At 51.1% G+C, this 24,006-nt stretch overlaps 8 protein-coding genes across 8 annotated transcripts; 4 read left to right on the top strand and 4 right to left on the bottom strand.

Annotated features, from left to right (window-relative positions):
- Positions 1-283: 283 nt before the first annotated feature.
- Positions 284-2,087, bottom strand: BDR25DRAFT_330918 (D-galacturonic acid reductase-like protein). The gene is made up of 6 exons (XM_033692575.1): positions 1,998-2,087; positions 1,649-1,811; positions 1,463-1,597; positions 1,139-1,397; positions 690-1,085; positions 284-639 (listed from the first exon to the last, which is right to left on the bottom strand). Exons 1-6 carry the CDS (start codon positions 2,019-2,021, stop codon positions 375-377), a joined length of 1,242 nt encoding a protein of 413 aa, XP_033553822.1. The 5' UTR covers positions 2,022-2,087; the 3' UTR covers positions 284-374.
- A 467-nt stretch (positions 2,088-2,554) lies between these two features.
- Positions 2,555-4,045, top strand: BDR25DRAFT_300083 (aldolase). The gene has a single exon (XM_033689294.1). It carries the CDS (start codon positions 2,917-2,919, stop codon positions 3,919-3,921), a length of 1,005 nt encoding a protein of 334 aa, XP_033553821.1. The 5' UTR covers positions 2,555-2,916; the 3' UTR covers positions 3,922-4,045.
- An 829-nt stretch (positions 4,046-4,874) lies between these two features.
- On the bottom strand, positions 4,875-7,815 carry BDR25DRAFT_276613 (transcriptional activator xlnR). The gene is made up of 7 exons (XM_033687559.1): positions 7,624-7,815; positions 7,516-7,565; positions 7,223-7,463; positions 6,306-7,164; positions 5,368-6,256; positions 5,173-5,313; positions 4,875-5,117 (listed from the first exon to the last, which is right to left on the bottom strand). Exons 1-7 carry the CDS (start codon positions 7,766-7,768, stop codon positions 4,974-4,976), a joined length of 2,469 nt encoding a protein of 822 aa, XP_033553820.1. The 5' UTR covers positions 7,769-7,815; the 3' UTR covers positions 4,875-4,973.
- Positions 7,816-11,190: 3,375 nt separating this feature from the next.
- Positions 11,191-12,266, bottom strand: BDR25DRAFT_209183 (glutathione S-transferase; the record flags this gene model as incomplete). The annotated part of the gene is made up of 3 exons (XM_033684598.1): positions 11,191-11,603; positions 11,825-12,108; positions 12,181-12,266. 3 exons carry the CDS (start codon positions 12,264-12,266, stop codon positions 11,191-11,193), a joined length of 783 nt encoding a protein of 260 aa, XP_033553819.1.
- Positions 12,267-12,814: 548 nt separating this feature from the next.
- On the top strand, positions 12,815-14,213 carry BDR25DRAFT_42684 (uncharacterized protein). Its single transcript, XM_033698555.1, has 4 exons — positions 12,815-13,187; positions 13,253-13,469; positions 13,526-14,152; positions 14,210-14,213. Exons 1-3 carry the CDS (start codon positions 13,037-13,039, stop codon positions 13,905-13,907), a joined length of 750 nt encoding a protein of 249 aa, XP_033553818.1. The 5' UTR covers positions 12,815-13,036; the 3' UTR covers positions 13,908-14,152; positions 14,210-14,213.
- BDR25DRAFT_42685 (uncharacterized protein) lies at positions 14,214-15,253 on the top strand. The gene has a single exon (XM_033698556.1). It carries the CDS (start codon positions 14,463-14,465, stop codon positions 15,147-15,149), a length of 687 nt encoding a protein of 228 aa, XP_033553817.1. The 5' UTR covers positions 14,214-14,462; the 3' UTR covers positions 15,150-15,253.
- A 552-nt stretch (positions 15,254-15,805) lies between these two features.
- On the top strand, positions 15,806-18,366 carry BDR25DRAFT_321505 (phosphatases II; the record flags this gene model as incomplete). The annotated part of the gene is made up of 3 exons (XM_033691971.1): positions 15,806-15,829; positions 15,879-16,367; positions 16,423-18,366. The coding sequence occupies 3 exons, from the start codon at positions 15,806-15,808 to the stop codon at positions 18,364-18,366; spliced, it is 2,457 nt and encodes an 818-aa protein (XP_033553816.1).
- A 1,586-nt stretch (positions 18,367-19,952) lies between these two features.
- BDR25DRAFT_42654 (RNI-like protein) lies at positions 19,953-22,274 on the bottom strand. The gene is made up of 4 exons (XM_033698554.1): positions 21,348-22,274; positions 20,606-21,298; positions 20,435-20,546; positions 19,953-20,383 (listed from the first exon to the last, which is right to left on the bottom strand). Exons 1-4 carry the CDS (start codon positions 22,092-22,094, stop codon positions 20,148-20,150), a joined length of 1,788 nt encoding a protein of 595 aa, XP_033553815.1. The 5' UTR covers positions 22,095-22,274; the 3' UTR covers positions 19,953-20,147.
- Positions 22,275-24,006: the final 1,732 nt, after the last annotated feature.

Genomic DNA, 24,006 nt, shown 5'->3' with positions numbered 1-24,006 from the left:
GCTGATTAGAATAAAAAGTTCTCGCGAATGAGGTCTTCTCCGTGGCCTCTGTGAAATCTATAGGCCGGCGAAAAAAGCATCTCTTTTGTCCTTTTTCGGCTTTTTTGGAGGGGCTGAGCGGGGGAAAATAATCTGGACGACAACGGAAAACGTCATTTTGCATTAGCGACAACGCCCCAAAATTGTCAAAATAGTACTGTCTGACCGTAAGCATGCGAAGTGATAACGGGGAGTGATGTCAATAACAGAAAATAACAAGTTATGAATACAGACAACAACACTGCAGGCTACGAAAAGCGGTAATGGGAGACCAAAAAAATTGGGCCTTTTTCTCCTTTTTCGCTATAGAATACCTCTACCGGAATTGTCCCTAATTACTTCAAGGACCACACGCCGTTCTCCTCGGCAATTTCAATAGGCCTGTTTTCGTCTAGCGACCTGCGACCAGCTTCTAGGATGGCAGTGGTCGCAATCGTGTTCTTTAATGTCGGTAGTGGACGCCGGTCGAGTTCTTCGAGCGTAACTTTGCCTTCATTCACGGCGTTCACGGCATCTACGAATTTCTCGAAGGAGATGTACCCGTAGCCAATCTGTCCAGCGAAATTCCCCTCCTCATCTGGAGCGTATTTCATGTAAAATCTAGTAGAGTCAACCGTAAAACAAGAGCGAATGGTTGTGGGTAGACTTACGGATTATACCATAGCAAACCCGTGTCATCATCCGTGACATCGTAGCCCCGCTTCGCTTGATTTACTCTGATCTCTCCATTGCTAGCCATGTAATGGAAATATTGATTTGAATGAACACCTGCCTTCTGCGGTGCGGCCCAGCCAGCTGTGTAAACACCTGTCGCTCGTTTACCAGGATCACTCTTCTTGACCCAATCCACGAGCAACGTGATGGTGTCTTCCGTACCTGGCGCACACCCGAGGTCGGTTGCAATTCCCCGCGCAGCACTGCCCATCACTCGCACAGGCCGATAATCCGGGATCATCGACTCGTTGATATCAATGTGGTGTGAATTAAGGTAGTACGAGATGTCGCTGTCCTTCCCCGCCCACGCCTTGAACGTCTCCAATTGGCTCCTGGATGGCCATAGATTAGGTTACTGGCAGCTATTGGAGAGTGAAAGTATTACTTAGGCTGGCTCATGTATGAGTAGAAGTAGTTGAAGTCGCCCAACTTCTGTGCCCTGAAGCGAGCATCTGCGTATGCAGGATCATATCGCTTGTGGTGTTCCACGTATACGAAGACGTTGTGCCTCCGGGCGGCGTCGAGCAGCTGTTGGTGGTGTTCTAGAAGTTTGACTGCGGGTTTAGTAATGAGGACGTGGATTCCTCGTTCAATGGCGTATAAGGCAATTGGGTAGTGGGTCGTATCAGGGGTGAAGATGGTGACTACGAGAGGTCAGTTTATCCTTACCAACGCTCGTTCGAGATTTTGCATGAGTGGAGATCCTTACTTGCGCTGCCTTTTGGTAAGGCATCAATTGCGGTTTTGTACGCGTCTGGATTACGTTTGCCCTCTTTGGGGTACTCTTCGAATGAGACGTCGAGGCCATTGTATGCCTCGGAGATATTTTTTTGAAGATGCTCGCCTACGCCAGGTCAGCGGACCGGATTGACCTCCAATGGGTGTTGTGCCGTACGGATCGCGGGATATTTGTCACCAGACACTCCTACCATTGAGAGCTTCCCAACCTTCCCCCGCCGCCTCAGGTCGAACAGTGTCAAGCCAACAACACCCACCTTCTTGTCGGATTTCGAAGCTCCCCCGCCCACAAAGCCTGTTGTGTACTCTCCGGTCCCGACCTGAGCATTTCATTAGCCATGGCATTTAGTGGCGATAATCGCAAGAGGCGGTGTGATGGGAACATCCAGGAACGAAGAAAAGCAATTCTGATTGCGCATGGTGCGAGAGTAGGTAAGGTGGGAAAAAGGAAAACAGTATGCAGCTCGGACAGCTGCCCCTCACCTGACCAAGATGGGCAAACTCACCATCAAAACCTCAAGGGGTGCCATAATTGCTATTATAATTACTATTTCCCTGTGTCAGTGGTATGTTTATCTCGATTCTCAGTATGGATGGCAACTGCTTCTGGAGAGTGGTAGAAGATCGGTCGTCGAGAACTCGAAAATGCGGCCCTGCATCGGCCTTTGGTTCGGTCTTTGACATAGGGCTGAGCTATCGATACGAACGGAAAATATATTCTCAATGAGTGATGAGGGGGCAGATAGACCGAGCTCCAGTGTACGCCAGCATTTTGCCGGAGCTCCCCTCGCCCAGATCGTTCTTCAATGGCAATCTTTCCCCAGGCCAAGACAACCACCCGTCGACGACCCATGCACCCCACGCCCTCTTCCACAACTTCATTCGTGGAAAAACCATCACTGGTGCGTGAGCAGCGACCACCTCCAACCGTCTGTGATGCAGTGCCACCATAAACCTCATTCACCCTACCAGACATTGCACCTCTCCCCTTAACACAACCGATAATTTTAGTCACCTTCCTTTGAAAAAGGCCGCAATTGTGTCCCGCATCTCCCGCAGGCATCCGCTGAAGATGCTGCGAGCTTCAGCCCACAGCCCTGCAAGTGACAGTGTCCGGCCCCCGTTCCGAGCTTTCGCTGTGTCAAACTCTGTTGCGTCCGGCGAATAGCGATCATGTATTGACTCTCTTGACTTTCAAAGGGATGGAGAAAAGCACCAAAGGTGGGATGGAATTGGGCTGCCGGCTAGTCCACTGCCTACTTTACACCGATTGTTCTCCATCTCGCTGTTATATTAAACGACGCCCGAAGTTCGCATGTGGACTGCAGACCATAGCACCCCGTCTCCCCTCCTCCGGTTCTCCAAATCTCTTGGTTTTCTGTGTCTTCTTCAAATCTTTGTTTCTCTTTTCACGCCTCTTTCACTATGACTTCAGGCAGCGTAACGAACGGCTACACAAATGGTGTTGCTAACGGCCATGCCAAACCACGTACACCTCTTCGGCCCGGCATCTACTCGCCCACGATGACCTTTTTTAACCCAGAGACCGAAGAAGTTGACCTCCCGACAGTCCGGAAACATGCGGTGAGGCTTGCTGAAGCGGGCCTTGTTGGGCTCGTTACCATGGGATCCAACGGAGAGGCAGTGCATCTGTCTCGGGCTGAGAAGGCCGCCATCACGCGAGCAACGCGTGAGGCTTTGGATGAGGCTGGATACCATGACGTGCCTGTCATTGTAGGGGCATCCGAGCAAGGCATTAAGCTCACTATCGAACTCTGCAAGGAGTCCGCCGCTGCTGGCGGAGAGTACGTGCTTATCGTACCCCCAAGCTACTACCGCTACGCTATGGATGAGGAAGCCCTCTACGAGTATTTCACAAGTGTTGCGGATGGGTCACCGCTTCCTATCATCCTGTACAATTACCCCGGGGCTGTTGCGGGCATAGATATGGACAGCGACCTCATCATAAAGCTTGCCAAGCACCCCAACATCGTCGGGACCAAATTCACTTGCGGTAATACCGGAAAGCTTACCCGAGTTGCTCTCGCTACGAATGCTGTCACTACCAAGACCCAAGGCAGTGGGTATATGGCCTTCGGTGGTATGGCTGACTTCACTGCCCAAACAGCAGCCAGTGGTGGTTCTGGGATCATTGCCGGGGGTGCCAATGTCGTCCCGAAGACCTGTGTCAAGGTGTGGAATCTGTGGGCGGAGGGAAGGTACGATGCAGCCCTAGAACTACAGAGGACCCTCAGCAAGGGCGACTGGGTCCTTACCAAAGCCGCGATCCCGGGAACGAAGTCGGCCATCCAGTCATATTACGGCTATGGCGGCTACCCTCGTCGGCCACTTAAGCGACTGAGCCAAGAGAGGGTTGAAGCCGTCGCGAAAGGAATTAAAGAGGTCATGGATGTGGAGAAAAACTTATGATAACACTCGAGCATTGTCTTAACTCTGCGTATTGCTCCAACACTCCTTACCGAGCAAGTCTTTGTTATGAAAATACCTGAGAAGATTATGTTGTTTTCATTTATCACGCATGTCATCTGCATTCATGAGGGTCTTTGTTTTGTAAATACACACATCTTGGGATAGGTAATAGAGGACAGGTTCTCTATGCATCTGGTATATTGCCACGCGCCACAATCGCGGTTCTCCGCCATTGGACTCCCTACAGCGATTGTGTATGATAACTTGCAGGGTAAGTGTCATTGACCTACTCGGTGATCTTCGCTAGTAAACTACCAAGGGTGGAGCAGACGACTTGCTGCTCAAGCACCTTTCAGTGCACACGAGTCATTCGCTAACTTTCGATACGAGCTTGAGGTGTCTTTGTTCCTGTCGATTTCGGCTGGGGTAGCCTCTCCGACGTTAACCCGTACTTGGCGCCCCCTCGTTGGTTTACTGGCTCCCAAATACCTAAGGAAAGGATGAGCCTGAGTGATAATTATAGAAATGTTTGTTTAAACATCATCACTAATTCCTTAACTTATGCCGATGCTCCCGATTCTCGTCCCGCGTCGGATCTCCGCCGGTAACTTTCTAACCCTGGGCTATTCTGATACCGCTTGGCACGCAATCGACCTCGACTCAAAGCTGCAATATCATTGCGTAAATGAGCATTACGGCTCGGGTTCGCTTTTCGCCTGGTAAGGGCTGGAGAAGTGGCACATAAAAGATCGAGCTAGTATGGTCGATTCTTCGCGGCGTGGTAATCTTTCTCTTTCAAATCTACTTGTGAGGGCTCACGCCGTATCCACTCATCCTTTGTCACTCAATGTAAGTCTCCCAGTAGCGATTCGCAAATTTATAAGACTTCTCTTAATCGTCCTTGACTAGGACTACTAGTCATACATTGACGAATTGCAGAAAGCCTTCCTTTTGGAGTAAACGAAGGTCCAGACTCTTTCCCCAAGCCCCCGTAAATTTCCAGCGAACATGATAATAATACCGTCGCTCAATGCTCAATACTTAATAACTTTTCAAATCGCGAGACCATTTCCTAAATTTGTCCACCGATATAATGAAAGAACCTCCCTTCGCTTTGCTGGATTCATCTCCCGGTGTTGGTTCACTCCCTTTTTGATCTGCGCTAACGTCGAGATCATGACTTTTCGGAAATTTCTCTGCGTCAAGAATTAGCATTTCTCCGCTTAGACGATCCCCGAATTATCGCCTTACCTGATATTCTGTGTTCAAAGTAACGACAGCCGCTTCGTGGGCGCGCACGATTGTTTCACAAGCTTTGATCACGCCATCATTTGTGTCCACCTGTAATTTATCGGCTAGCAACAGAAGAATTAAACTTCCTTGCAAGAGATACTAAATTTATTGGTAAGTTGGCTGCCACGGCTAGTTTCAGCGGGGAGAACTTACCATTCCAAAGAAATACGGCATGAACGAAAGGTCTGGGTCAAGCTCAAGAATCTCATCCACAGCATGAGCAGCAGAAACGGCGTTGGATGTCGCCGCAAGGAATGATTGAGAGCAAATCCACATATTGTCATCCTCCAAAAGAGATACCGGGTCCCATTTGCCATGGAGAAGTATGTGGAGAACATACATGATGTGGGTTCCGTATGCGACAACCTTCTTCGTCTGGTGTATCCATTCGCTTCGGACGGGATCTGGAGTACCGTTCGGGTTGTTTGCGGCATCTTCCCTTGAAGGTCTGCACCCTTGTTGGATCTTGAATTCTTGCAGGCTGTACGCGTACCTTTCGAGTTGGAGGGTGATTTCGTTCTCATGGAGCTCCCATCCAGATGTCCTGCGTTGCCCAAACCTTGGATGGTTTTTCTGCGCATTGAGGTCCACTATGTCGCCAAGGATCGTCATCAGCGGTAGGAAGAATCCGAATATGTCGTGGGAAATACACTGGAATGTGAGTCCCTTTCGTTTTGGGGTTGAACTTCCGGTATAGAATTCCCCGGCCTGCCACACGGTATCCTGTACAGGCTGATATAGCTCCTCGCATTCACTATCCAGCATCGCTAATGGCCTGTTATAGCACAGTCCGAGGTGCCTGTCAATCATGTAAAGAAGCCACCAAAGCCTCCTTCGTTCCTCCTTCATCTCTTCGATGAGCGCGAGAGCTGGGGATCCGGCCGGCATTTGCACCCCTGAGTTAGAGCCATCCGACATTCCCATGTCCATTTCCCCATTTTCTGTTCCATTAGAGTCGCGATCGGCCGTGAAATCCTGAGGTAGCTCCCTTCCTAGTTTCAGCTCTCTCGCCAGACCCCAGGCGGCATTCAACCAGCGAAGACTGAAATTGGGTTAGTAGTGTGGCACAAGAATCAAGCTTCTATCCATACCTAGCAGCTTTGTACTCACTGGCCGAAGTGACGGTGCCAAGGTTCAGGTAAGTGGCAACATCATCTAGGGTACCTGTAGGGGATATTCCAACTTCCATTCTTGCATCATAGCGGCCCACGACACGTTCAACTCCAAAAGCGTCATGTGGGGCCGGACTAACCATTGAGCCTGCACCTTGGGCAAAGCCATGAGCCCCTGTTGGTGAGTGGACTAGTGGTTTCAACAAATCGATCGTGAGCTTCCACAGCTTTTGACAGATAACGCCTCTCGCTGAAGGTGACGATGTCAAGTAGCTTGCTTCACTGGTTTGAGCAGCTATCCACAGAAGACTTGCCAAGAGGGCCGGGGTGCACTTCCTTGGTTTGTGCTGTCGCAAGAATGAACGCTTCCTAAACACAGTTCCAAGTATGTACGGCGACACGGGTTCCATAAAGACGGATGAGGAACTTTGAAAATAGAACTCCAAGAGATCACAAGCCATTGACATGGACATGATTGAGCCTAGGTGAGGAATCAAAGGTTTTAGAACGGGGTACCTGCATGGCGTAATCCCAGGGTGAGACGAGGTAGCGCTGGCTGCAGACTGGGGCGATCCAGTGTCTCCAGATCCATAACTATGCGGAGAGGATTGCCGGACTGCTGTGAAATGCATTGGATAACTCATGGTCGCATACTCCGGAGGCATGGACACGGGCGTACCCGAATTCGGTACGAGGTGCATCTCGTTCATGGCAAACATTAAGTCCTCATTTCGTGGCATTGGGACCTGCAGCGGGTGCGGATACGGATTCATTTCTCCAGGGCTTAGTAACAAAGGATCTATCATGATATGGTTGACATGGCCGTCGAAAGTTTGGTCTGGAGATTTTGTAAGTATTAATGGCCATGTAAAGCATTAAACGGTCTAAAATCTTACTTGGGGGCATAGCCTGCCACCGAGGCGATGTTACGTGGTGCATGTCGTCTTTGGTGGTTGGAAAATGCTGACTTATTGGTGTTGGCTGTGCAGGCGACCATATCCCGTCTTCCATCTCAGGAATTACGTCGGCTCCTTCGTAGTGACTGGAGGTCTGTATGGAAAGTCCATTTCCGTTTTGAGGGCTGCGCGGATCTGTATGCGCTGCCTCCTCTCTCTGCTTTTGGATGTGTCGAGGGACCTGGAGAAAGATTAAGCACACCGCTATTTGAAGGCAATGGAAGACTGCTGACCTTTCCTCGGCGCTTCTTCTCTCTGTTATACTGGCAGACATACTCGAGTTCTTGCGCTTCATTAGTGTCGTGACCGACAGATATTGGCAGCTCGAGTTTTCTACGTACCTATACATCGCGAGCACGGCGCCTGTCCGTTGCAGCGTGTTCGCATACGGTGGCAGTGGTCACAAGCTCGGCTTACTCTTCGCTTGACAGGAGCGGAGCCTTTGCGCTCCAGCTTATTCAACTCAACCGAAGCGGCTTCCATCATGGCGACGTAGAGCGGAAGATTTCTTTTGGTGGAAGGGTGGGTGTTGCAATCATTTGGGGGAGACTGGGGACGCTCATGAGATACTTCAGGGAACAGATGTGGGCCTCCAACGATCCTTACACTGCCGAGGAACAACGTCCGACTCTTGGAATCCCTGGTCGTGATGGGCCGTTACCAGGATCAGGATCTGTGGCTTGAAGCTTCCATGCGTCCACGAGGGCTTCGAGAAGCGAGATCAACACCAGGCCAATATCAAAAGACGCAATCATTAATTCTTCCATGAGTGATTGGCCTGACGATCTGGGGGCAATTGCTCATGGCACCTGGTCGTTGGGAGGCACTCGATGCATGCTGCGGAGATGTGGCATATTTACCCATTTAACCAGTGATCTCTGAGTGGATCAGTCAACCTCCGGTTAAATGCCCATACATCGGCCCCGCAGGTGCCCTGTCAAGCGACCTTTGAACCCTACGGTTTGCAGGTTAGTCTCTTCACTTCCTTCCAACATCACCCCCCCCCCCTCGCTCTTGCAACACCTTGGCCCCCCCATTTACGATCCTGTGCCTGACGGCCATTCCCTTGATCGTGGCTTGCATCGCCTGACCACCTGCAACGCCCATCGGACCTGCCAGATGCATGCAATCGTCAACGGCGAGCCCTCCGCAGGACCCTTCTCCAGGCTCGGCGGGTCGACAGGGTCGGAGAATTCATAAAAGCAGTTTCTTATAGACTTATTTCCCTTTCTCCGGGAGATTAGATGTGTATTGTTAAGTGTGCGCTTTGCTACCACAGGTAATGCAATCCGCGCTGAAACTGCTCCATACTCAAGGCAGACATCGTTGATATGGCCATGGAGATCGAGTAAACAAAAGGGGCCGGTGTGCATTTCATCATGCTGGCGGTGAAACAGGCCAGTGGAAGGTTGATCCGCCCATGCATCGCTTCGAAGTTCTGAATCTACGGTGAATGACTCGATTAAGGCACAGCGCATCATGTTCCAGAAGCACATCTGTTCTGGAGGCTAGTAAGTAATTACCCATGCATCACTTTACCTCTTCTCCACAAGTACCAAACGCATGGGAAACCCGCACTATCTTTGTCTCTGGCACGCTGGAAGCATGACCATGAGGAGAGTTTGACGTCTCGGTTAGCGAATATGCGCAAAGGGGCAGAAGGGAGTTGGTGCAGCGAAACTCCTATTTTCCAGACGACCAAGCCCTGCACGTCTAGTCATTGGGTACTCTACAATGTTCACGGCATGCTGAATGACTAATTGGAAACATAGCTTCGGTCTGCTAAGATTCAGTATACCAGGCCTAACCTATAGATTTTCGCTAATGTCAGAATACTATTCAGCACGTACCTACCTCTGACTACATCTTTTTGAGGTTGCTTTCACCTTGCAGTATGCATAGTCACCTCATCTTGATCAACTCGCCTCAATTTTCAGTCGTTTCACAAATCCCACCACCAAATGTCGCTTCCAGGCACATGGAACTCAGGTCAAGGCGGCGGTCCCTTCCTTTCAATGCGACGAAGAAGATCAGTGATTCATCGTCACACTTCCTTTCCTCCTCAAGCTTCGTCTTACGATAATTGATTGCACACATGCGCGTTCTTCTCATTGCCCCGGCGGGCCGTAAATGAGTTCAGGCAGAGCTGGAGCAGGTCCAACCCTGATCCGGTCATCCTACTGGTAGGCGCTCAAAATCGCTGTAGTCTACTGCAACCTCCAGAGGAGAAAATTGCAAAAATGCAGGGTGCATGCATACCGGCAGAAATCTCCACATTCCCATCTGCAGGCGTCCCACAGCGCAGGACCCAGATGGACTGCATTGGTTGTGTAGCCTCAACATTTCCTCAAGGACTATTGCGGAACGTCTGCAACCACCACATGTCGAAAGGCAATGTAGCTATTTCGAGAAAATAAGAAGTAAGGGAGACCAATCGGTGAGCAGCCTCTTTCTTTGCTTGTTCTTCGTCTTCTCCTTTTGCCTGAATGTACTTCCCCAGCGCCGATCATGGCACATCCCCCGCAAACCGCTAGGATCTCCTTCTCGGCTCTATTAAACGTGTTCTCTTCTTTAATAGCTCTGGCCACTGTCGAATCTTTTTGAGGCCTTCTGGAATGCAACTGACCTGTTTTGAGGCCCTGCACCCGCGTCCACAACCCTATTGGATAGGAAGGGGGTACTGCCTTATTCGAACACTGGGAAGCACATCCCGGTACCCTCGCATTTCGTTAATATATGAAGTAGGACAGCTGATCTCTAATTAGGCTACAAGCGGTCGGTTTTTGGACATCGCAATGGAAAAATTCTGGGGCCTCATGTTGGTACGTTTGTGCGTCTTGAATTCTCGAGCTCTCTCCTACCCGAGGTGATACGAACATACATCCTCCGCGTTATTTGGTGTCTTTGGAATCCTATGGCCAGGCATTCCTATATCACTACCCCAGTATTTTACCAGATGCAGCTTTTTGGCTGTGGAGTGGCGTCCGTGGCTTATTGGCTTGCACGACATCCGATCGCTGTAGATGAAAGCAGTCTCTTTTAAGGTCTGATAAGCTGCAGGAGTTGCCATGTTTAGTGCAGCCCGTTCAAAGTGTGCCTGGACATCTCGGCTGGATACTCAGCCCTGTGTGACTCTCGACTAGGGTCATCATGCGGCGGCGAAAGCGTATCACGACGTCTCGCGATTTTACTTTGCTCCCGCTCCTAGCTGCCGCGTGCGGGTGTACAAGCATTTTACGCAAGCCACCAGGGGGAGAGATGCAGTGCGACGGAATACGAGTATCAAGAGCGGCTGTCATAGCTGTGGACGGCCTTAACCCTCCTCCACAACAAACACGATTGTTATATCATACGTATCACAGCTCCAGAGGCAATTGTGGGGACGCAGTTGACGAATTGAGCCTCTCTCAAAGCGGATATGCAGATACGCCAGCCAGCCGAAAGCAGGAACTTCGCCAAATTCTTCGCTTGATTGCTGCAATGTTTCTCGCTTCATGGTTCTTACCTTTCCTTGTAATAACGCTCGACCGGGGAAACAATAACGGTGAGCGTGCCAGCCCCTCTTTAGGTGAATTGTGGGCAATCAATTCTCCCCGTGGCAGCGGATGTGGGGCATTGCAGAACGGGGTTGCATGAACGGCTTGGTCGGATGTGGAAGTCTACAATCTGCTTGTCCGCAAGAGGGGTTAACAAGTTAGAAAGCGAGGGTAGCGCATGTGGAGGAGAGTTTGAATCGGATCATGGATAATCCAGTCACAGAGTGGATACTAAAATTTACCCCATGGGGTTCCCCTCACGAACACGACGATAGACATGGGGATATAGACATTTTCCACTAACAGCCAAGCAGCTGAAACCCAAGGTATACCTTGTGGATTCAACTACACAGGAGTGAAATTGAACCACACTCACTTTTGCTCTTTCGCAGACGCAGCTTTCTCAGCGTCCTCTTTCATGCCCGCTTGCACCCACTTCCGAGCTTCAGCCGCATGTCTCTCCATCTTCGCCTTGTCCTTCAGAAGTTCTTTGATTTTGTGCGGGTCGGGCACATGTCGGCCTTTCTCGACACCAGGCCGAGCCGCCATGCGGTCTTCCCAAGCTTTTAGTGCCGGGAACTCGTCAATGTCGACGCCGGCCCAGCCAGCTGATGCGATCCAGCCCCAGTGAGCAATGTCGGCGATGGTGCATTTGGTACCAGTTAGGTAGGGGATATTCTTGGAGGAGAGGTGAGTGTTGAGCACCGAGTAGAGACGTCGGGTTTCGTTCTGGTAGCGCGATATGCCGTATTCGAAGATGTCGGGGGCGTAGCGGGTGAAGTGGTCTTTGCGGGAATGTTAGTATTTGTTGGATATGATGTAGAACTTGGCGAATTTGAGATGTAGTGTAGTGCAGGTGGGCCTCCATGAGATGAGGGATAGACTTCCTTGATGTGGGTGCGCAACCTCTCCCAACGCAGCACCACGTCGCATTTCTCCACCAAATCCTTCCGTACCTTTCGAAAGATACGCAAATATCTGAAGTAGAAACAAGATATCCACTTACTAGCCTGTCCTTGCATCGGACCCAATCCCGCATTCTGAAAGAACAACCAGTTGTTCATCTCATAGAACTCCCTCGTCCCCGGCGGATATGAAATCTTATAATCCTTGTCGTATCGAGCAACGAGATACTGCATGATGGAGCCGGATTCGAAGAGATTAATTTGTTGGCCATCAGTGAAGGTGTCGGTGAGCGCGGGGATGCGGCCGTTTGGGTTGATAGCTAAGAACCATGGCTCTTTTTGCGTATTTTTTGAGATATCTATTTTGTGGACGGTGTAGGGGATTCTGGGAGGGTGAGTATGAGGGGTTGATACTTGGAGAGGTAATATGGAATGTAGAGTCGAGGGAACAGCTCACCCTAGCTCTTCGAGAGTGATGGAGATCTTGATTCCATTGGGGGTCTGTGTGGTGTAGAGGGTAATGGAGGGTTCTTTAGAAGACATATTGAAATATCACCAGTTGAGATTAGTGGAGAGCCGAAGGCTGGTAGCGAGTTGTTATGAGGTTGAGAGTTTTGAAGTTTGGAGACCTTTATAGCTTTGGGAGAGGTGAGGTGGGGTGAGGGGCAGTATGACGAAGATCGATTGCTTAGAAATTACAATTGCGATTGAATTCCCCTTCCGCACGCGGAGCGAATGGTTAATCCACGGCGAGACCTGGACCTTGGAGGGTATAAGTTTAGAAGAGATGAGGATAGTAGAGGAAGATGAGAGGATGACTATTAGCTCATAGTATGATGGCGAGAATTTAGCTGTGGTTCCTAGGGGATGGTGGATACAGTACTCAGGTACCTGCATCCCTTCGTTCACTTTTTTAATGTGCTATATGGCTTTACATCTGCGCTGAGTTGCCGAGTCTGAACCTTTCTCTATTGTGGGCGGGATGGGAAGAGAGCTTCTAAAGCCGCGGACTGATGCTTCCAAGGTTATTATTCCACATCCGCGATGCTTCACACAAGTCGCCCAGTCCTTGAGAAAATAGTGATTATGGCGGCTGTTGGGGCGCATCGGTGGAGGATGTCTACCGACGCTGCTGGTCAACGGTCGACCGAGCAGGCCATGGCACGTGATCAAGGCGCTAATTTTCCCGCTAAGAAGTCTTGGCCAAACGCGCTGGAAGTTCTCGCCTCTGCGCCTCTTCCTCCTTGTCCTCAACACCACTAACTCGTCCATTCCCACAGCTTCTCAAAGCTTTTCAACAGTTGCTACTAACTATGGCGTGGCGTAATCAGGGTATCACAGGCTCCAACAACGTCCCTCTTGGTCGTCGCCGATTCGGAGGCGACTCCGATGATGGAGGATACAATCCTGCAGAGCCTGCGACTGGCTTGCCAGAACTGAAGCGTGGTCGAAGCCCGACACGCGGTACGTGTTCCCATCTCTCTGTATACCTCCTATATTTGATAAGTATGTTGCTAACGAAGTCACAGATGAGCCTTCTGTCGATGGCCCTAAGAGGCGCAAGAAGCGCAACCGTTGGGGTGCCCCCAACGACAACAAGGCAGCTGGCCTCATGGGCTTACCCGTCCTGATTGATGGTCGCCACATGACTTCGGAACAAATCGATGCTTACATCCTGCACTTGCGTATCGAGGAGATTAGCCAGAAGCTGAGGATCAATGATGTCGTCCCGGCTGATGGTGATAGGTGAGCTCTCACTACGTGCTTGTCCAAGCACAGCTTCTAACTTAACAAACCCGCAGATCCCCGTCTCCCCCTCCACAGTATGATAATTTCGGTCGTCGTGTCAATACTCGCGAGTTCCGCTACCGCAAGAAATTAGAGGATGAGCGCCATCGTCTCGTCACGGAAGCGATGCGGACGATCCCTCAGTACCATCCGCCCTCTGACTATAGGCGCCCAGCTAAGACCCAAGAGAAAGTCTACGTTCCAGTGAATGACTACCCGGAGATTAACTTCAGTATGATACTAACCCCCCAATTTCTAACTCCTAACCCTTTTTTCTCTGCCCTTTCCTTCGTCTTGGCTCTGCATGCTCAGACTGCAGAGGTCTGCTGCACAGCACTGTCACTAACCCGTCGCGCTGTATCGCCATATTGCTCAAACTCTTTGATCACCAGCTAACAACAGCTTTTTCACTAACAGTTGGGCTTCTCATTGGCCCCCGTGGTAACACGCTCAAGAAAATGGAAGGAGAGTCCGGCGCCAAGATCGCTATCCGTGGCAAAGGCTCTGTCAAGGAAGGCAAAGGCCGTTCTGACGCCGCTCACACCAGCAACCAGGAAGAAGATCTTCACTGCCTTATCATGGCTGACACTGAAGACAAGGTCAACAAGGCCAAAGCTTTGATTCACAACATCATCGAGACTGTAAGTATTGTATACCCTACCAGTCAATTTTTTTTAACTCTTGACTGACCTGACTAGGCTGCCTCCATCCCCGAAGGCCAGAATGAACTAAAGCGTAACCAGCTCCGTGAGCTTGCTGCTCTGAACGGTACCCTTCGTGACGACGAGAACCAAGCTTGCCAGAATTGTAAGTCTAACTCATTGTCCCTTCGCATCGGCACTGGCTAATCAAAATACAGGCGGCGAGATTGGCCACAGGAAATATGACTGCCCCCAGAAACAGAATTTCACTGCGACCATCATCTGTCGCGTCTGCGGTGAAGCCGGACATATGGCCCGTGATTGCCCTCAACGTCGGAAGGGACAGGATTGGCGCAACGATGACCGCGGATTTGGAGGTCGCAACGGGAGTAGGATCGAAGGAGGACCACCGCAGGACGAGATGGGTGCTTTCCTGGAGTCGATGGCTGGTGGCGGCGGTGGTGGCCGACCTCAGCAGAGCATTGAATACAATGGGGGCAAAGATGGCTTTGGCGGCGATGAGCAGCGCAACATGAAGCCTTGGGAACGTGGTCCGACTGGTGCACCTGCTCCATGGACTCGGAACAACCGCGACGAACGTGATGGCGGCGCTGGCGCACCACCCCCATGGGCCAACAATGCTTCCTCGTACAACGCTGGTGGCTACAATGCAGCACCCCCACCATGGGCTGCTCCCGCTGCCGCCGCTGCTGCACCAGGCGGAGCAGCATATCCTTATGGTGATTACGCGGCGGTTGGTCATGGAGCCGCTCCTGGTATAGCCGCGGGAGCTCCACCCGGTCTCAGCGCTTTCGGTGCCCCTGGATATGGCAACGCCGCCCCTCCTCCGCCGGGTCTTGGCCCTCTGTTCCAGCACTATGGTGGTAGCCCGCCCCCACCACCACCAGCTGGGGGTGTTCCGCCGCCTCCACCACCTCCTAGCGATATCCCACCGCCTCCCCCGACTGATTTGCCTCCCCCTCCCCCTCCGGCTTAGAAAACAGATCTTTTGAGATCAAGCCAGATGCATATCATTGGTGACCAGACTGCCTCATTTTGTCGGGTAAGAGATTCAAAGGCCTCTTTCTAAATCATAAGTGGTTGCTAGGAAAAACTGCCTTCGGGTGTATACATGCTCCGCAACAGGACAGTGATTCGTGTGTTTTCATCTGTACAGTTATCATTTGGAAAATTTGTTTAATTTGTCAATTGTATTCAATGGTCTTTCTTTCAGAATCATCCCTAGTCAGGCGCCTGCTCGGTGATTCTTTCAAATACGTGACACAAAGTATTTTGAAGAAATTTGAAAGGTTAGCATACCTTAATTGGAAGCGCATGATGAAATGGCAGTAAACAACTTCTACATTGACATCAAGAGGCTCCACTGTTGTGTCCTTTCTCCCACCAACCCGACAAGTGTCTTGCCAAGATATTTTGGGCTTGGCTCGTGCATGCTGCGGACATGTGAACTATTCACAGCAACACCAACATGCACAACAAAAGACGCGCCCCGCCTTGTATTCAGTAACCCTTTTCTGCCCCTAACCGTAGAGCGTTCTTTCGTTGAGCCAGATTATTCTGTTTTGGCCCCTCCGAACCCATCCGAATCTACCAGTCTGCCCCACCTCTCCACTAAATACACATTCACTTCCCATGGAGAGGATACGAGTCAGCAAGGCAAGTTGCCAGGTGGATTGGCGCATTGCATAACTTACCCTCTCTGTAGGTTGAAGATGTTGCTCTCTGGCGAAGGGGCGTACGTTTCGATGGCACTCTGCACCTCATGCCCCACCATATGGTCTTCAGTTACATACCGCCGCTCCCTGCAGGCTCCCCTCCTCCCGCGAAGCCACCTCGACAGAAGGAAGTATGGATAACATATCCTATGATATCCTACTGCGTACTACGCCCATCTCCGCCCGCCTCACACCAGCTGCCCTCGATCCGGATCCGTGGCCGAGACTTCACCTTCTTCGCCTTCAACTTCGACGACGAGAAGAAAGCCCGCGACGTGTACGACACAATTCGAGGGCTTTCGTGTAAAGTCGGTCGACTAGACAAATTATTGGCCTTCTCCTACCAGCCAAAACCCCCAGAAGACAAGCTAGATGGCTGGCAGATATATGATGCGCGGCGGGAATGGAAGCGACTAGGCATCAGTCCCAAGGACACGGAGAAGGGGTGGAGGATATCAGAGATCAACAAAGACTATAAAGTTCGTATTTTTATGGCAGAATTTAGGGCTTCAATATTCTAATGCTAAAGTGCAGTACTCCCCGACCTATCCCTCCCTTCTCGTTGTCCCCACAAAGATCTCAGATAATGTCCTCAACTACGCAGGCAACTACCGCTCGCGTGCCCGAATACCTGCCCTCGTCTACCGCCACCCCATAAACAATTGCTCCATAACACGAAGCTCACAGCCATCGCCGGGAATCCGCGGAAACCGGAGCCCGCAGGATGAAAAGCTCGTAGCAGCTATTTGGGCAACCAATAGTGGGTGGAAAGCATCACAAGCCTCTACGCCTTCGAACCCGGCTGGCGGAAGCCCCGAGTCGAGCGTAATCAATCTTACGGAATCCAGTGCTAATAGTTCGTTTGTGGGAGTAGTTGATGCCGAAGCCGTCAATTCGGGGCGAACTATCGTCGACGACCTCACGGATTCCTCCGAAGCCGAGACTGACGCTCCGAAAGTCTACGGGGCACAGCAGCGGAATATGATTGTCGATGCGAGACCAACGGTCAACGCGTATGCTATGCAAGCTGTAGGACTGGGGTCAGAGAAGATGGAATATTATCCCGGAGCGCAGAAGGCATTTCTGGGTATTGACAACATCCACGTCATGCGCAAGTCTTTGGACACTGTTATCGAAGCCATCAAGGATTCCGATATCACCAACTTGCCGCCAAATCGGAATTTGCTAATCAAGAGCGGTTGGACAAAGCATATGACTAACATACTGGACGGAGCTCGGTTGATTGCGGAGACTGTGGGGATAATGCATTCGCACGTCTTAATTCATTGTTCGGACGGGTGGGATCGGACCAGCCAACTCAGCGCCCTGAGTCAGATATGTCTAGATCCGTACTACCGCACGTTGGAAGGATTCATTGTGCTAGTAGAGAAGGACTGGTTATCGTTCGGTCACATGTTCCGTCATCGCTCCGGTTATCTCAGCAGCGACAAGTGGTTCCAGATTGAGAATGAGAGGATAGATCGGCGGTCTGATTCCCCTGGAGGTGGTAATCCATTTGAAAACGCGCTTCGCGGTGCCAAAGGTCTTTTTAATCGTCAAAACGAATCCAGCGAATCGCTCACCCAATTGCCTGAAGCGAACGGAGGCGAAATGCAATTAGTCTCCGACGCAATTCCTCCCGTAGATGGTACTGGTGCCAGTGCCGTGATACCTACACCCACCACCATTGGCGCAGCCGAAGAACATCGTATAACCAAAGTCAACGAACTCTCACCCGTATTCCACCAATTCCTAGACGCTACTTACCAGCTTATGCACCAACACCCAACCCGCTTTGAATTCAACGAGCGCTTTCTCCGCCGTCTTCTGTACCATCTATATTCCTGCCAATATGGCACCTTCCTCTTCGACAACGAAAAAGAACGCACAGAAGCCCGCGCCGCGGAACGAACACGGAGCGTATGGAACTATTTTCTGTGCCGAAAAGAGGAATTCCTTAACCCGAAATACGATGCTGTTGTCGACGATAACGTTAGAGGGCAGGAACGTATCATTTTCCCCGAAAAAGGTAGACCGGCTAGATGGTGGGCTGAAGTCTTTGGTAGGCAGGATGACGAAATGAACGCGAAGGTTCCATTGTTCACGCCCCAGGGTAGTGGGTTAGGGAGTCCGTCGAATGGTAGAAGCACGCCTGTTCGGTCGGGTGCGAACACGCCGGTGCTGCAAGAGCCGCTGGGGAAGGAACCCGTGGTGACGGGCACGGAGTTTGCGGAAGTTGCGACAGGTGCGGGCTCGACGATCCATCCGAAACCGATGGCCGGTGTTGGTTCTGATGCTGGTGCTGGGGTTTCTCTTCCAGGTGCAGCGGCTTTCAGCCAGAATTTAGGGCAGAACTTGGCGGCTGGGATGGCGAGCTTGGGACTTGGAACGATGGAGAGGGGGAAGAGTCCTAGGAGGAGTATGGAAAGGAGTCCTGGGAGGAGGCCAAGAGAGGAGATGGAGGTTGAGATGCAGTGATTGATAGTTACGACTTGATTTGAGCTGGGCAGCGCCGTACTGGTGCTGGTGCTGAGTATTCTCACGACGGGGGAGAGACACTATCATATGGTTCTGGACCGGACTGGATTAGATTATATTATCGACTTTCTGGGGATGCGATTATGACGAAGGAGTGAGAGACATGGCACGACAAACGACACACAATACACGAAACACTTTTGATACCCGATTAGGCTTGGGCGAGTTGAGGCTAGCTTGGATCATTGGATGGAGAGAATCTCTCCTATTGTATGTATGGACACAACAAGAAACCCGGCTCGTCAAACTCCTACCCAGAAGCGGAAGCGGAAGCGATATCCCAAAATACGAGCTCCTTAAAGCTTCATTTGGAGACCAGCCTGATTATGAAGCTCTTTCATATACCTGGGAGCAAGGGAGCGGAAACAGCGAGATCGGCCTCTAAGACCAGGGTTTCATGGTCACAAAGAATCTCTACCACGAGTTGTGTAACCTCACACAGTCTTTTTGGACTGGCACGGGCTAGGTTGGGGCTAGGCCAGGAATTCGAATGGAAGTAGACTGCTGCGCATGCAGAACAAGTATTGCATCGCATGCTGATGCGATACTTTGTGGCCAGTGTATCTGACTGACTAGGGTCTCTCTTTTCTGCCCCTAGGATTAAGACTGTGTACGTGTATGTTGGCGAGGGTGGCTTGGCCTTGATCTAATGGGTTAGATCTTTACTGTGGATGAGGGATATATACGTGTATGTATGTTTGGGCGTAAGCTCTGAGTTAAGGTTGAGGGCGCAAGAGAATGTAGGTTGGAGTTGGGAATGCACCTCGCAGGGTTAATCTTACTTGGAGGAGAGTGGATGCTGAGCCAGATGCTGAGTTTAATGTACCTGTTAGTGATATAGACTTGAGTTTCTTCTCGTTAAGATAGAATATTGGTAGGGCTTGGCAGGGGGATAGATGAGTTAGGGTTATCTGGACGGAATGGGGAAGTGAATGAACTCAAAGGACAATTGAATGCCTCAGATAATGGGAAAAACTTCAACAGCATAGCACTAAGTGAGAGCTGTAAGAACTGTGAGATTCAAGTTCTGTCCTGACTTGTTCTATTCTGTTCGCATTCCGTCACGCTTCGCTCATATTTCGCGTCCCACATGTACGCATACAGGCATGTATACATACGCCTCTACGCCTCCCAACCCCAACTCCAATTCCACCAACACGCTCCACAGAAAAGGGTATCGCAGACATAAGCACATTCATACCCACATCCATCAAAACACTACAATAAACACTATCCATCTAGACAGAGGCATACACACTTGTCTTTTTCAATCTCCCATCGCACTCCGTCCAGAAACTGACTTAATTTCATCTTGGCCGTTTTCGTCGTGAGCGTAAGCGAGGAGTATGAGGAAGGAGATGGTGAATGAGCCAGAACGAGCCAGAGGTAAGGAAAATGCAAGGAAGTATCGAATCCAGCAGAAGGAAACCCACAAATGCTTCTGTTACTCCATTTTGATGCAAAGGAAGGAAGGAAACGCCGACTAGTAAACCATATAAAAGCATACACTCGACCGAAGGCAAGACCAAGAACAGGAATTAGGTGAGTGATGTCATGTCGATCGACGACCACATACCGTGCCAGCACCTATAGAAAAAAATGATCCGCTTCAATGTTCCGATATTGGATGATTCAATAGGAGATTGGAAGTGTTAGTCGCACTAATTTCCAAGAATTCCTATGAGAGCAAAAGCGTTAACGAAGTAGAAAGAGGGAGGAACCTAATCCTGACCCATCATTTCACTGCCCTCTCCGAAATCATCATCCATTTCCTCGATCGCCATACCGTTGGCTTGCGCAGTGACGTTGAGGATCATTTCGGGCTCTTCACTCTCGTCGTACATTGTGCGGTCGGGGTCGATAAGTATCCGAGAATCGACGTTCAAGTGGTTGCGCAGGCGCGTCACGCCGATGCCGCTGAAAACGCAGAATACGTCGCGTTGATGGTCGTTGAATTCTAGAGGGGAGTCAGTATTGCGAGATGGAATAGGAGGATTGGGTGACATACCTGCTGGAGCGTCACGGCAGAAAACAATCAAATCTTCGCGCAGGAAGGCCTGGACGCCTGTCAAACTTAGATGAGTAAGGCGTGGACAGTTGTTCAGCAAAGCGTGAATGCCCTTGAAAAGCGTTAGCACTATGGAAAGTCGTGAATAGCTGTAGGTATTCGAGAACTTACTGAGAGCGTCAGGTTTGTGCAGTAGCTGAGATGGACCCTCTCTAACACGCTCGGAACTACAGGGCCCCCATGTCCCTGTTGCTTCGGTTTTGCTAGCGCCAAGATGCTCCGGTCTGTGATGGCAGCGCACTTTACCAGGCCGATTCGCTTCAATTTCGGCAGAGTCGCAAGTTGGGTGACCGAAGCGTCGGTGAGGAGCACGCAGCAGGCTAGGTCAATGTACCGAATTCGATTGCACAACTTGACGAGCTGAGATACACCAGCATCCGTTATCCTCGAACAATGACCGAGGTGAATATAGTGTAAGTTCTTCCCTAGTCGCGTAATGGCCAAAACTGCACGGTCTGTGATCAGCCGGCATTTAGCAAGGACCAGGTTGCGCAGGCGGGGAGCGGCCTGAACGATTTTCTGGACACCCATATCTTGAAGCTCGCCACAGTCGGTAAGATCCAGGATCCTGAGACTCTCGTAGGAAGCCTCGGAAGGAAGACGAAGGAATGCATTATCTGTGATTCGCCCACAGTGTGCCAAGCGTAGTTCGCGTAGATGGGGTCCTTCGGTGATGAGGGTAGTGATTGATTCATCTTCAAGGTTCTTGCAGTCATGCAGGTCGATTTCGAGGATGTAGCGGCAGTTCATAGCAAATGCGATGATAGACTTGTCGGTTAATTGAGAGCAACCATTGAGTTTGAGCTGCTAATGTTAGCTTTAGATTGATACCGATAATGGACGAGCTATTTACCCTCTTGAGATGTCTGCAAGCACGTGCCACTGCTTCAAGGGACTCGTCCGTGATTTTCTTGCAGTTGGTGATATTCAGCCCCTGGAGTCGGACAGTGTTCTGCGCCAAAGCGAGCATCGTCTTATCTGTAATAGAGTCCAGTCCGGTAACATCCAGAGCCAAAAGACTCCGGTTATGCTTGAGCATCGCCGTCAAACTCAGATCCGTGAGCTTTGTACAGTTGGTCAGCGTCAACCGCTCAACACGCTTGCATCCAGACAACGGCTGTAAAGTTCCGTCGCTGACTTCGTTTCCGAGCGCAGACAAGTTGAGTCGCTTGATCAGGCTGCCATAGTCGAAGAAGCTGTCGGCCTTCCGGACCGTCGTAATGACGTTTTTCACGCTGCCCCACTTGTTCGTTTGCGGGCGGTGCCAAAGCAGCCCCACGCTGTTCCTCGACCACTCCCGAGACACTAGCATGCAGTGCTTCAGGTCGCCAGGCGAGGACAGCTTAGCGAATATGGCAATCATGAGCTCAGCGGGCAGGCGGGAGATGGGGGAGACGCGACATCGCTCCTCGAGCTCACGGCGGAGCGTCTCTTCGTCGAAATCGGGGGATACCGACAGCGCTAGGGATGACTGCGAATCATTCGGCTGGAGCATGAAGGAGTCATTGTCGTCGTCGATGCCCCGCTCGGGGGAGGTGGATGCGGAGGTGTCGGAGCGGGAGGTACTGAGGTCTCTCTGGACTCGACGGGAGCGCGTCATGATGAGATGATGATTGTAGGGATGTGCAGAGGCAAATGTTGTTGTATGTGTGTTGTTTGTTAGGAGGCGGGCTGGTGGGCGGGTGAAAACGTAGGTCGTCGTCGGTTGCAGGGCGTCGGTCGTGATTGCGCGCGAGGATCCGCGGTTGGGTCGTCTAAGCGACGCAGCTTACTGACAACAAGCTGGGCCAAGCAGCACGGTGAGTGTCCGGGGAGTGTGTAACAGCGTGTGTGGGGGCCAGGAGGGTGAGGTTTGAATAGTCCAGTAGCTGTGCCGTGAGGTGGAGTGTCTGTCCAGCTGGGCGATTGGCTCGGTAGCAGTCCCGTGTCTTGCGGGTTGCAGGTTGGTGGTTGGTGATGATCAGCGACCTTGCGGAGTGATATGGGCAAACAAATAAAGGGATATCTGGTAATGCAGATGATCAAGTAGTGCCTTCTCGTGGGCAGCGGGCGGCGGCGACGAGGTGCTATGTATGTAAATACTCAGGGACGCTGGCGGGCGACGAGAAGGTGGATTTTGATGCCGTGAGTGGTTGCAGTCGTCAGCGTCCCTGCGAGCAGGATCAACCCAACGGGCTTGGCGGTGACGGCTGGGCTATGCTTGTAGCCCCTTTTGTCCTGGTTGAATAGTCCTGGTGAATGGCTTCACCATCGGCGTCACGGTCTCTCACCCTGCCGACTTACTCTCCTGTCCACGCTCTAGAGCCGTCATGTGTTGCCAAACAGCAGGACACCTGATCATCCCATCACTGTGGCCGGCTGTCTCACTGCAGCCGCTGTCGTGACGCTCGCCGGGTCTGGCCTTATTGTTAGTTTGCCTTCAACTGAACTGCTGCGCGACCCCGCTCGCTGATTCCCAGCCGAGACGCAGAGCCTCCTGGGATGCTCCGATCTAGATCTCCAAGATCCTCAACACCAGCTGCAGGGTATTTCCACACACTATTGTCCATTTTGGTTTCAACATCCCAAGAGAGCCGAAGGTTCTGCCGGGTACATCCACAACGTTGCTTGCTTGTTTTGACCCGTGGAGGCGGTGTAAACAATCCTGCACACCTGGTCCGAACCACAGAAGAAACAACTATATATGACATCTGCGGCCGCGTGGCTGTCACTTGGCGTCTGCAGGACAACGACACCAGTTAACCACCTTGGAGAAGAAGAACACTGGAGGGATGCGGGCGCAAAGACAGTCCCGGGCTTGACTGCTGGCCTGGAACATGGACCCTCGTGTTGAGAAACAGTTCAAGCCTTGACACAGCATCCGCTACTTGGGATCCTACAATTCCTGGTTTGGCAATCCACGTCCCTCACAATTACGCCCGATGCCGTCATACCCCTATTGCACAGTGGAAGCGCCGACATTCTTCTAGAGAACGTCAATTGAATTCCACTACGACTCGCGTTGTCCAAACTCTTTACCCACTGACCGAGTTATCACGAGGCCAACCGAAACGGCGCTAGTCATTCACCACACCTTCTTATGTCGTGGTCTTGGCAATGTGAACCCCGAACAGGGAGTCCTTAGCTTTCCCCCCCCCGATTCAAAAATGTGTTCGGCATTAGGTCGGGTTTGTATTATACATCCCTTCACAAGTCATTCATATTCCTACCCATGGTATGCGCATTGCCTTTCAGAGTCTATCAATTTTTCCACCGCTTTTTTCCCATCTCTGTTGGGCAATGATGTTACTTCATCCTAAACACTGAAGTTCAAACATATCCGGCCAATTCAAGATTCCTCCAGATAATGTTTCACGGCATCTTTGTGGGGATAGAGTTATCTACCTGTCAGACGCTTACCCACCGGACAATTCGGGGATCTCTGCACGGCACATTTAGGCCTCGCTCGGGCCTAGCTCGCGCTTCCCCTTCTCATTCTGAGGACTCAAGTGATAGGCTGCATTCTTATCATA

Source organism: Lindgomyces ingoldianus, assembly GCF_010093535.1.
Source record: "Lindgomyces ingoldianus strain ATCC 200398 unplaced genomic scaffold BDR25scaffold_2, whole genome shotgun sequence".
In the NCBI taxonomy this organism is placed as follows: Eukaryota; Fungi; Ascomycota; class Dothideomycetes; order Pleosporales; family Lindgomycetaceae; genus Lindgomyces; species Lindgomyces ingoldianus.
Note: the sequence above shows the minus strand (reverse complement) of the source record. Positions and strands in the feature narration are given on the sequence as shown.